This window comes from Populus trichocarpa, chromosome 11 (genome assembly GCF_000002775.5).
Source record: "Populus trichocarpa isolate Nisqually-1 chromosome 11, P.trichocarpa_v4.1, whole genome shotgun sequence".
NCBI classification, from domain to species: domain Eukaryota; kingdom Viridiplantae; phylum Streptophyta; class Magnoliopsida; order Malpighiales; family Salicaceae; genus Populus; species Populus trichocarpa.
In genome coordinates this window covers 18,593,064-18,605,271 of record NC_037295.2, presented here as the reverse complement: position 1 = coordinate 18,605,271, position 12,208 = coordinate 18,593,064, and the positions used below count along the sequence as shown (strand labels likewise).

Below are 12,208 nucleotides of genomic sequence, written 5' to 3'. Positions count from 1 at the left end.
ACTTGGTAAATCGGTTCATCAATCTGCTAGCTCACCGATTCTCTCTTAAAGATCTTGGCCAACTGTCTTATTTCCTTGGGATTGAAATTCTTCCCACCAAGCAAGGATTTTTGTTATCTCAACGTCGTTATTTGTTTGATCTACTCATTCGCACTCACATGAAAGAAGCCAAATCTGTCTTTACACCACTTCCATCAGGCACCACACTCTCTTTAAATTCTGGCAATGTCTTACCTGATCCCATCGAATTTCGTTCTATTATAGGAAGCCTGCAATATCTCCTTCTCACAAGACTTGACATTGCTTATGCAGTAAATAAACTCTCCCAGTTTATGCACAAACGAACCACTGAACACTAGACACTTGTAAAACATCTACTTCGTTATCTGTGTGGTACTCCTGATCTTGGTCTTCAACTCTACTGTGATTCTCCTTCATTCCTGCATGCTTTCTCTGATGCTTTACATGCTTACTCAGATGCTGATTGGGCAGGTGAACCAAATCATTTTTCTTCTACAGGTGCCTATATTATATATCTTGGTCGCAATCCTATCTCCTGGAGCTCCAAAAAGCAGCAAATAGTTGCACGTTCTTCAACTGAGGTAGAATACAAGTCTGTTGCCAACCCTGCTGCTGAACTCAATTGGGTATCATCTCTGCTTTGTGATCTTGGTCTCCCACTACCAACCTATCCAATCATTTACTGTGACAATGTAGGCGCCACTCAACTGTGCTCCAATCCTGTTTTCCACTCCAGGATGAAACATGTTGCTATAGATTTTCACTTCATACATAATCAAGTGTAAAAAGAAACTCTACGTGTTGTTCACGTATCCTCCACTAATCACACTGTGCAGCTGAACATACACTGTGCAAATCAGTGTAACAAACCATGCAACGCACACTGTGCAGCTGTTGTAACAACCAAGTGTACAATTCTCTTAACAAATCTGTTAGCTTAAGTTTAGGCAATTCTATTAGACAATTTAGCCGGCTTTACTTATTCCGCTGTATATATATACCTGCATGATGAATATAAAAAATAAGCTTTTCATAGTATTACTCTTTAATATATATATATAACCACAACTACTCTCTTTGTGTTTTGGGAGACGATGTCAGGTTGAAGCATCTCAAGGAGCTGTAAGAAAGGTACGTTTTTCTTTTCTTTTTTTACTGATTTAGAGCTTAAGGATTGGATTGGACTTGTCAGATAGACTATAGTGAGCATCTCCAAATGGGCTAAAGCCCATTTAGTAAATCTGCGTCATTTGAACCTTTATTGTTACAATAAAATAAATCATTATTTGGGTCTTTGTGCCTATCCTCAAAATGGGATAAAGCCCATTTGGTAAATCACTTTAACCGGGTTCTGAATGCAGTTTTGAGGTTAATTTCATTTTGGACCCTCAACTTTATATTTTAAACATTTTAGTCTAATCTTGATAGCACCATTTAAAGGGATTTTGTTTTTTCAATATCCCTTGTTAATCTTGTCCTCACGAATGGATTTAAGGGAGGCCTTGGCGCTCCCAAGTTTATAGAATTCCTAAAATCCTCCCTCAAAATCAAAATTATTATTTGCCCCCTCCACATTACTAAATCTATATTCGGCCTGCCTTGTCCTCCAAACACTAGACACCCAAAATTAAATACTTGGTTATTCATTTATTGAATGCTTATTTTTTGTGTCATTATACAAGTTTTTACTCCGAGGAGTCAAGTTTTTATATTATAGTATACCTCAAAATTATTTTTCTTAATGTTAAAAAAATTCTGGAAATAACTTGGAATTTTTACCTCTCTTTCATGTCTAAATCAGGAACTAAAAAATAATAAAAATAAATTTTTATATCAAAATAAAATTAAATATTTTTAAAAAAGAAAACAGGGCCATCTACAATACAATATGAGAGGATGAATAATGCTTGCCATACAATATTTACCTCACATGTTTTAGTTTTTAAGTTCAAAAACCCTATAAAGAGATGCCTTTTCTCCGGCCACCACAACACCTTACCAACACCACTACAGAACCTCCATTTCCCACCCAAAACTTCGCCAACCATTATCACAACCCTTCCCAAAATCACCAAATTTCAACTCGTCGACAGAGTTTAACCAAATCCGCTGTAGGGGCATTGTAGATTTATTTTGAAAGGTTTCCTCGCTATTTAAGGACTGCTTTCATAAAGTCTGGTGAAGTTGTTGCTCTTTTAATCTTCAGGAAGAGCAACCGGGCTGGTAGAAGATATGGATTTTTTTACCTATAAGATCAAATTATTTTGATGCTGTTTTCCTTGATAGGCTTAATGATTTATGATTTGGCTCTTATAAACTTATAGCCAATAGTCATCAATATGATCTACGTGAGCTTAGAAGTAAAGTCATTATGAAGAGGAATCCAAACATAACTAGAGTTCAGATACCAATCAAATTGAGTCTAGTCAGGGGGGCTATGTCTGCCGATACTATTCCACTAGAACACTCTTCAGATATGGTGCCTCTTGTTGCTAATCTTCTTGCTGCGAATCTGGTGATTCTTGGCTCAAAAGAGTATGATATTTTATGGCTTCGTAATAGGCTAGTTGGTTGGATTTATGATGGGGTAGATTATTCCCTGATATAGTCGGGGTTGCTACAAGATGATTTGGTTTTTTCTGGACATCGTTTTCTTGGGGCTTCACAAGTTCTAATTTTTTTTGATGATTTTAATTCAATGATGTCAGCTTTGGATAATAATTTATCTTAGTGGAACAAGTTGTTCGACAAGTTTAGGCCTTGTACGGCGGTGCAAGCCAAATTCTAAATGTTAGTTTGAAGACTAATTTCCAGTAATATTATTTGACGTATTTAATTGGTTGTTAAGAAACGAAGAGAATTATAAACTTTTTTGATTATTTCTCTATTATTCAATAAATTTTGATTATTTCTCTATTATTCTTTATTGAGTTGCTATTTAATTGTTTATTTTGGATTTAAAATTCATTTATACAAGAAATAACCTCTTAAAATATTTTGATAACATCAAATTATGGTGTAATAAAAAATATTAGGTAATTTCTTTATTTTTATTGTAACAGATCAGTTTTTTTTTTCAAGTTTTTTTTTTTATGTTTCTATATTTTATTTTAGTTATTGATTTTATAGCCTTTTTAATATACTCTTATATATATATATATATATATATATATATATATATATATAAAAGAAGAGGAAAGGCCATGGATTTTCTAGCTTTGGTGAAATGTATACCTGCTTAGATGTCATTTCCTAGTTTTCAAGTTAAACCCAACTCAGTGGACGCCTTTGATTTTCTAGCACGCTTTTCAACCTGGCCAAATTTGAGATTACGTGCGGCTTTAGGCATCTTTTCAAATTTGATTGCTTCGACTACTTGCATGCACCTTGTCACCTTATAATTTTAACATCTTTTAAATGTGAGTATTTTGTTTGTAAGATATGACAGAGAGCCAATAATTCTTTGCGCAACTGCTAATTTTCAATGATGTTGTTTTTACGTATCATCCTCTATATATATATATGACGGAAAGGCATGTCACGTTTGATTTGATTAACATTGGATTGGGATTAAATTTGATTAAAAGGTTCTATAAGAGGATAAATCGTTATAACAAGATTAGATCTAAAAGGTTTTTTTTTTAATTAATGTGGTTGTCCGGGTTAGTTTGTGCACACATTAATCAATTTTACGAGTCCTAAAGTTAACGATCATCTAAAAATTAATTTTTTAGTTTAACGTGGGTATCTAGGCTAGTTTGCGCGCACCTCGACTAATCCCACGGGCCCTGAAGTTAACGACCATGTAAGCCTCCAGTGGCCATCATATGAGTAACCACATGGCTCGAACCTGAGACCACAGAGAGAGCAAACCTCTTAGTCCCAAGCTTTTACCACTGAGCCACCACCTAGATGGTTAATCATCTAAAAATTCTTAAAATTAGCTCATGAAGTTGCAGTTTTATTAGTTTTCTAATTAATTTTGAATTTTTAGTTTTATTTTTGGATTCCATGATATTTTCCATTTGAGTTAAAACTTGAATATTTATATTTTGTAAAGGTTGGTTTCAAGCCTATTAATTGAATTGTAATTTTGTTTTGAGGGTAGAGTATTTTTAAAAGAGATAATAAAATCATGAATTGAAGTCTATCTATGATTTTTCTTTTGAAAATTCTGTTTTCTTTATTCTTACATTTCTTTAGCTGCGTCACCAAAACACTTGACAAACTGACCGAATTTAAGATTACTTATTTCTAAATGTTTTAGGCAACTTTTCAATTTGATTGCTTTGACAACGTGCCTTGTCATTTCAAACTTTTCAAAATATTTTATGAAGTATAAACAAAATTTAAAGGAAACTGGGAAATTTGTTAACTCAACATTCATTCAATTGTCGATTATAATAGTGATCTATGGTATTTTGTTATTTTTTTGAATTTTTGTTATAATTATTTTTTTAATCTATTTTTATCATTTCATATTTTAAAATTAAAATTGTTGAAAATTTAGTTTCATAATTTGTTTCTTTTTATTTTACCTTTATACAAGGTTAGTGTGGTTTACGAGTTTGTTAAGGTAACTCAAATTGCCTCGGTTTCCAAGTGTGATGGGTCTTTTTTTTTTAATTAAACTTGACTTTTTTGTAGTCTATTTTTTTGTTCTCATATAGTTAAAAAATATAGTTTTAGCAAAAAATCATGTTATTAAACTTTATAAAATAACAAGAATTAAAGAGTGTGAAGAACACATTGCACCGTGAATGATCATAATAGTAATTCACAGTGTTTTGCTTTTTTTTTCTTTTTTTTTTGAATTTTTGTTATGATTTTTTTAAAATAAAAATTTTGTCGATTTTTATTTTAATATTGGGATGGTTAAGAATTTGACTTTATAATTTGTTTCTTTTTATTTTACCTTTCTATAAGGTTAACATGATTTGCATGTTTTCTAGAGTAACTTGGGTTGCCCTGGTTTACGAGTTTGGTAAGGTGTTATTTTTTTAATTGAACTTGACTTTTTTATCATCTATTCTTTTCTCATATAGTTAAAAAAAAATGGTTTCATAAAAAAGTCATGTTATTAAACTTTATAAAGTACATAGACCTACTCACAGGTTTGGCTAGTTGACTTGATTCGCGGATTTGATAAGTTTAACTTTTCTAAAGTAGTTTTTTTTCATCTTTAGATACTGGTTAATTAAGAATTCAATTTCATAATTGGTTTCGTTTTGCTTTTTATGAGGTTCTCGCAATCTAAAAAAATATCTCGGTATTGAGTTGGTTTCTGATTTTGCAATTATCTATTTTTGTTATCATATAGTTAAATAAAAAATAGTTTTGGAAAAAAAAACAAATTATAATCAATGTGGAGTCCATAATCCATTTCACAAATTTGACGTCCTAGCCTGCCTTACCCGATTTACAAGTTTGACGAGTTTACCCACTGATAGGATATGCTTTTTTTTTTTGTTTATGATCTTTTAATTTTTTGTAATTAATTTTTTTATTTCATCATTTAATTTTGAATTGGTTAGGAAATAAACTGTATTATTGATTCTCGTTTGCTTTATATGGATAATTGTCTCAAATAAGTGTTTTTTTTAGGTTGGTACTCAATTTTATGAGCATCTATTTTTATTATATAATTAAATAAAAAAGGTTTATAAGAAAAAGTTATTAAACCTAATAGAGTCCATGACCCGGGTCGTGGGGGACCGAGATCGATCCAATCTATCATTGTCTTAATATTTAAGTCGAACTCACCAATAATTATCATCTTGATGTTTTTTTTAAAAGTTAAGTCATGTTTTTATCAATCATCAAGGTTGCATTTAGACCTATAAAATCGATCGATTTAAGTCGAACTAGCTCTCACATAGTTTAATTAAAAACTTGAGTTACGCAAGAGTTGAGTCGGGAGGTTTTAAAATTAACCCTCTTGGTCAGGTTTAATAACACTGTTAAAAAAAATTCTTTGTGCTCTTAATGTTTTATTTACATTTTTAAAAACATTAATCTAACCCGTAGCGGAGCAAATACCAATTTACTAGTTTCTAGCAATATCATCCTCACCTTATAACGTATTATTGTTATTTGTTGTTATAGAAAGAAGTGAGTATTTTCTTTTAAAATATTACTATAGTCTCCAACTCACCAATAATTCTTTGTGCAATTGGTATTACTATAGTTAATTTTAAATAATGTTGTTTAGGCTACACATATTTCTATTTTAAAGCTACTTTAAGTAAACTTGATTAACTATTCAGGTTAAGAATAGTTAATAATATCAATGGCAACATTGATATCAGCAATTCCATGAAAATTGATTAATTATTCCTGATGTAAAAGTTTATGATGTCAAGAATCTTTAACATTGACATTCTCGGAGATATTTCAAAGTTTTATGAAAAATTGATTAATTATTTCGGGTTAGAAATAGTTAATGACATCAATAGGTTGTATTGATATCGATATTTGTGACAAACTTGATTAATCGGTCCCAATAAAAACAACTAATAATATTAATGATATTTATTAGTATCGGCATTACCGTTCCAAGATTTGAGAAAGAAGAGATTTGATTAGCAATCCTAATAGTTGATGGTACCATTGAATTGGCATCGACATTTTTAAAGGAATTGTCCTTCAAAATTAACATATGACATTGGATGGAAAATTTAGGAGCGGAAAGGGAAGTGTTAGTAAATCCAGAAGGAATAAATCCAAAAATATTAAAAGGGGATTAGATGGAAAATTTTGATCACTGTTTTGTAGACAACATAAAAGGAAGATCCACTGTATTATATATATATATATAATTTATTGATAAAACCAGATGACGACGTTGTAAAAATCAAAGCAGACAACATAAAAGGAAGATACACAGGCCAATTCCGACATCGATTCGGAAGGCAGCCTTCCGTATCCTCCTCCTTTCTGCTGACGTTGGCTCACGTATTATCAATAAAAACAAATACCCTTCCCAAATGCAAGAAAGTTTGACACGTTTAATTAACTAAAACTTTCAATAAACACGTGCATGTTTTTGGCTAATCAAATATTTTTCATGAATGGTTAATTATACATCGTAAAATATCTATATCAATTTAATAATTTAAATTAAGATTTTAAAATATAAATTATATTATTTTTTAATATATTCTTTTAAATTGAAACCTTTAGCCTTGAAATTTATAGAAATTTATATTATTTTATATTTAATTTTTATTAAATAAATTAGAATAATAATATTCAAAATCATAACCGTTTAATGCCGTTATAAAAAATGTGATCATTAAACATTTTACTACAAAGAATTCAGAGTAATATTATATTTCTAGGATAATGTAATGATTAAACCAATTTACGATCAACTCCTCACAGCTCCTCTATAAGAGCACCTTGAGACTTCAATTCTTGAAGACAAGCCAAAGAAGCAAGAAAGCAAGCAAAATGGTGCCTTCAAGTTCTTCCATACTTTCAATACTTCTGGTCCTACTCCTATCTCCATTTATAGTTTCACATGCACTTCAGGATAGCTTTCTGAAATGTCTCTCAAGAACTTCAGAATCATCCTTTCCTTTTTCCACTGTCTTGTATACTCCAAAAAACTCTTCCTTCACTAGTGTTTTACAATCTTCTGCTCAAAACCTCAGGTTCACCTTGCCTGCAGTACCGAAACCTGAGTTTATCTTCACTCCTTTACAAGAATCTCACATCCAAGCAGTTGTTATTTGCTCTAAGCAGCTTGGAATTCACCTTAGAGTCCGTAGCGGAGGGCATGATTTTGAGGCACTCTCTTATGTTTCAGAAATTGAGTCACCTTTCATCCTTGTGGACCTTGCCAAGTTCCGGTCCATCAGCGTTGATATTGAGCACAACAGCGCGTGGGTTCAGACGGGTTCCACGAATGGCGAACTTTACTACAGAATTTCTGAGAAAAGCAACACTCATGGCTTCCCAGCTGGTACTTGCTCAAGTTTAGGCATGGGTGGGCACATTTCAGGAGGTGCATATGGTGCCATGTTGCGAAAATATGGCCTTGCAGTCGACAATGTCGTTGATGCACATATAATTGATGTTCATGGAAGACTTCTAGACCGAAAAGCCATGGGCGAAGATCTTTTTTGGGCCATCAGAGGAGGCGCAGGTGGCAGCTTCGGAATCGTCACCGCCTGGAAGGTAAAATTAGTTCCTGTACCATCCGCTGTGACAGTATTCACCGTTACCAAGACGTTAGAACAAGGTGCAACTGAACTCCTCTATAGATGGCAACAAATTGCTGATCAACTAGACGAGGATCTTTTCATCAGAGTTCAAATTCAGACAGCTAATGTCAGTAGTCAAGGTAAAAGAACTATCACCACCTCTTACAATGCCATGTTTCTTGGTGACGCCAACAGACTTCTCCAGGTAATGAAACACAGCTTCCCTGAATTGGGTTTGACACGACAGGATTGTATCGAAACAAACTGGATCAATTCTACTGTATATATGTCAGGCTTTGCAAATAATACTCCTCCTGAAGTTCTCCTTCAAAGAATTAACATGGACAGGGCCTACTTCAAAGGCAAATCTGACTATGCCAGAAAACCCATACCTGAAAAGGCACTTGAAGGGTTGTGGGAGAAGTTATTTGAAGCAGAGAGTCCTTTAGTAGTGTTTACTCCTTATGGTGGGATGATGAACCAAATTTCAGAATCTCAGACTCCTTTCCCTCATAGAAACGGTACCAAGTTCATGATCCTTTACTGGTCCAGTTGGCAAGATGCAACGGAAAACGTTGCAAAGCATATAAATTGGACTAGGAAGGTTTACAGTTACATGACACCTTATGTCTCAAAGAATCCTAGGGAAGCATATGCTAATTACAGGGATCTTGATTTGGGCATGAACAGAAATTCTAAAACAAGTTTTGTCGAAGCGAGTGCTTTTGGTACCAACTACTTCAAGGATAACTTCTACAGGTTGGTGCATGTGAAGACCAAAGTTGATCCTGATAATTTCTTCAGACACGAACAAAGCATCCCACCTCTTCCACAACAAATGGGATTAAGAAATGAAGTGGAATTCATCTCCAGCAAAGCTTAGTTGGATCACTATTCTCACAAGTCATGATAGGAGCAGGGACCTTTTGTTTTAATACTTTAGCTAAATAAAGAAATGTCATGCTGTGCAATTATGCTGTCTTGCGGTTTTTTTATTATAAATAAAAGCTTTGCATTAAATAGTCCAATTTGTTGAGGAAGAATGTTGAAAAATGTTTAAAATAAAAATGATCACAAGGAAACACCATTCTTGAGGTTTGGCGGTTTTGCCACTGTTTTCATCAAACTTACAAAATTAAAATTAAATTAGAAGAGAGACAGCGATTCACGGTTCATTGTCCAATATATATCACAATTAGAAAATTGTCAAATATAAATAGAAATACTAAAAAAAAAACTCGTCAATAAATCACAATGACTTTTATTAACGGAATATTTCCTTGCTATTTCTTTCAGTATATACTGATATAAATTTTTCATCGGTGAATACTAAGAAAAATACAGTAAGAAATGAATGAATGAAAAAAATAAAGTGTCATTATTACAAATGGAATTACCGAGAAAATATACTCTTTACTAATACTCGTAGTTTGTCGATAATATTTATGTTATATCTTGATAGATGACCCTCCTCTCCTCCTCCCTAATTTCTTCTTCTTCCTTTTCATTTTGCAGAAAACAACACACAATATCCACATATTTTGTCACAAATCAAGCTATCATCATTATGAATCTAGTCACCCCAACACTAAGTTTGTCAGTAACCCTATTCTGGTTCAATGTTTTTTGAATATTCACCACATCAAGTAACAAAACTACCTTTTTTTTTTGTTGTAATCCATTTTCAAAATATTGATTTTTTTTTTGCATTTTTATGTAGTATATGTAATTCGTTTGTGTGTTTACTTGTTTTATAGCGTTTTTTCATATAAATTTATTATATGATTTGTGCATGTTATGGTTTGTTTGAAATTTTAAAAAATTATATTTGTTTGTCATTTGATGAAAATGAGTTTGATTTTGTAACTTATGTGTTTTATAATAAAACAAATTGTCACACAGAGACATCATGGTGGCCTTTAATTTTCTATGATAGAAACAACAAATATCTGTCATTTTTTGGTTGGATCTAGCCCAGCCATATGGGGTGACCTTGGCTGTGGTGTTGGGTAGGATGGGGACACCATCATTTCACTCTTCTTTCCCTTTTTCGTAGATGGATTTTCAGTTCCAGAGGAACAAGAAGAAGAAACAGTACATGTAGAAACAATATTGTTTTCAACTGAGTTGGTCATTCTTCAATTTGGACACTGAAGTTCTGATATCTTTCAATCAGGCCCTTATTTAAGGAAATTTCTTCTTCATTATATATATATTTTTTGCTCCTGGATTAATTGCAATTGGACCCTTGCATTCCAGCGCTATTTACAAAAGAGTCCTTAGTTTCTAATTCAGTTCTTAATTGACTCTTTAACTTTTAATTCTTTCAAAATTACCCTTGAAAAAATCAATTAAACTACCTATTGTACCCCTGAATTTTCACTTTGGTCCTTGGACTTCAATTCTTGCAATTTTGACCCAAATCAGCCCCCAAACATTGGTATTTTTTCAATTAAGCCCCTGATTTCATTAATTAAACTATTCAAAGTTCAATTAAGTCTCCAAACTTATTAATTCTTTTAATTTCTACCAAAATTGACTCCTAGATTTATAATTTCACCCTCATTAATCCTCAAAACTTTTAATTTGTGTTGTCTTGAACCAAATTTCAATTTATTCTTCTTTCATTTTATTTTTTCCATAATTTCATTTAGTTTTTTACTACACAAAAATAAAGAAAGAATAAAAAATTACATGATGACATAAATAATGGCTTATTTAATAGGTACATTTCATATTTTATCAATTTTTTGTTAAATTGAAAATCTCAACAAATTTGAAGGAATTTGAGCTTTTGTAGAAAATTAATAATGATTTAAGGGTACTGTTAAAATAGAGTGAATAAATTTGAGTTAAACTAATGATAGCTAATTAGTTGGGCATCGATAATTTCTTTAGTTCACATTATTAATTAATACATGTTGTCATTAATATTCTATATAGGTTTCATATATGTAATTGTCGATCGTCCTTGGATGTATCGAGTTTTACCTTAAAGGTTGCGCGAAATAAATTATTATAATGGAGTTAAGCGTTTTATTAAATACACACTATCTAATCCAAAAATATTAGTGGATGCGGTATTAAATTTCCATGTAAAAGGTGTAAAAATAAAAGTTTCTCGATCTAGATGTTATTACGATACATCTTCTAGAAAAAAAAAGTGCTTAAAGAAGTACTTGTGTTGGTTTGCACATGTAGAATCATATGTTCTGTACAAGATCATGGTATAAAGGATGCTTGGGTCGACTTTTAGTTCTAGCAATGTGAATGGAATTTTAAAAAATTATATTTGTTTGTCATTTGATGAAAATGAATTTGATTTTGTAACTTAGATGTTTTATAATAAAATAAATTGTCACACTGTACAGTGGCCTTTAATTTTCTATGATAGAAAAAACAAGTATCTATCTTTTTTGGTCTGGATCTAGCCCAGTCGTATGGGCTGGGCTAGACCCAGTGACCTGGCCCAGTCACTGGCCCAAACTAGTGACCCGGCTTTGGCCTTTTTCCGTCTGCATGCGTGAATTAATTCACGCGTGCATGCACAGTGAAAGAGTACATGTAGAAACGACATCATTTTCGATTGAGTTGGTCATTCTTCATTTTGGACACTGAAGTTCTAATATCTTGCAATCAGGCCCTTATTCAAGGAATTTTTTTTTTACTTTTGCCCCTGGATTAATTGCAATTGGACCCTTGCATTCCAATGTTATTTACAAAACAGTCCTTGGTTTCTAATTTAGTTCTTAATAGACTCTTTAACTTTTAATTCTTTCAAAATTACCCCTGAAAAAATCAATTAAACTACCTATTGTACCCTTGCATTTTCACTTTGGTCCTTGGATTTTAATTCTTGCAATTTTAACCCAAATCAGCCCCAAAACTTTGGTATTTCTTCCATTAAGCCCCTGATTTCACTAATTAAACTAATTCCAAGTTTAATTAAGTCCCAAAACTTATCAATTCTTTTAATTTCT

The 12,208-nt window shown here is 32.2% G+C and overlaps 3 protein-coding genes across 4 annotated transcripts in view; all 3 read left to right on the top strand.

Moving 5' to 3' along the window:
- LOC18103495 (berberine bridge enzyme-like 13) overlaps positions 1-12,208 on the top strand; it is a 137,298-nt gene that overhangs the window by 51,190 nt on the left and 73,900 nt on the right. The window contains exon 2 of one of the 2 annotated variants that reach the window (XR_008056823.1): positions 9,152-9,256. The gene's annotated coding sequence lies outside the window, so the exon portion shown is untranslated. Of the gene's footprint in view, positions 1-9,083; positions 9,125-9,151; positions 9,257-12,208 lie in introns of those variants that run through there. The other variant, XM_052445454.1, reaches the window with a different exon arrangement.
- Positions 1-12,208, top strand: part of LOC112325985 (berberine bridge enzyme-like 13) — a 65,471-nt gene that overhangs the window by 36,855 nt on the left and 16,408 nt on the right. The window lies entirely within an intron of this gene.
- LOC112323330 (berberine bridge enzyme-like 13) lies at positions 7,850-9,256 on the top strand. The gene has a single exon (XM_024580988.2). The coding sequence runs from the start codon at positions 8,008-8,010 to the stop codon at positions 9,109-9,111; it is 1,104 nt and encodes a 367-aa protein (XP_024436756.2). The 5' UTR covers positions 7,850-8,007; the 3' UTR covers positions 9,112-9,256.

Excerpts from the sequence above, each read along its gene's own strand:
- LOC112323330 (XM_024580988.2), top strand. The coding sequence starts at position 8,008 with ATGGGTGGGCACATTTCAGGAGGTGCATATGGTGCCATGTTGCGAAAA.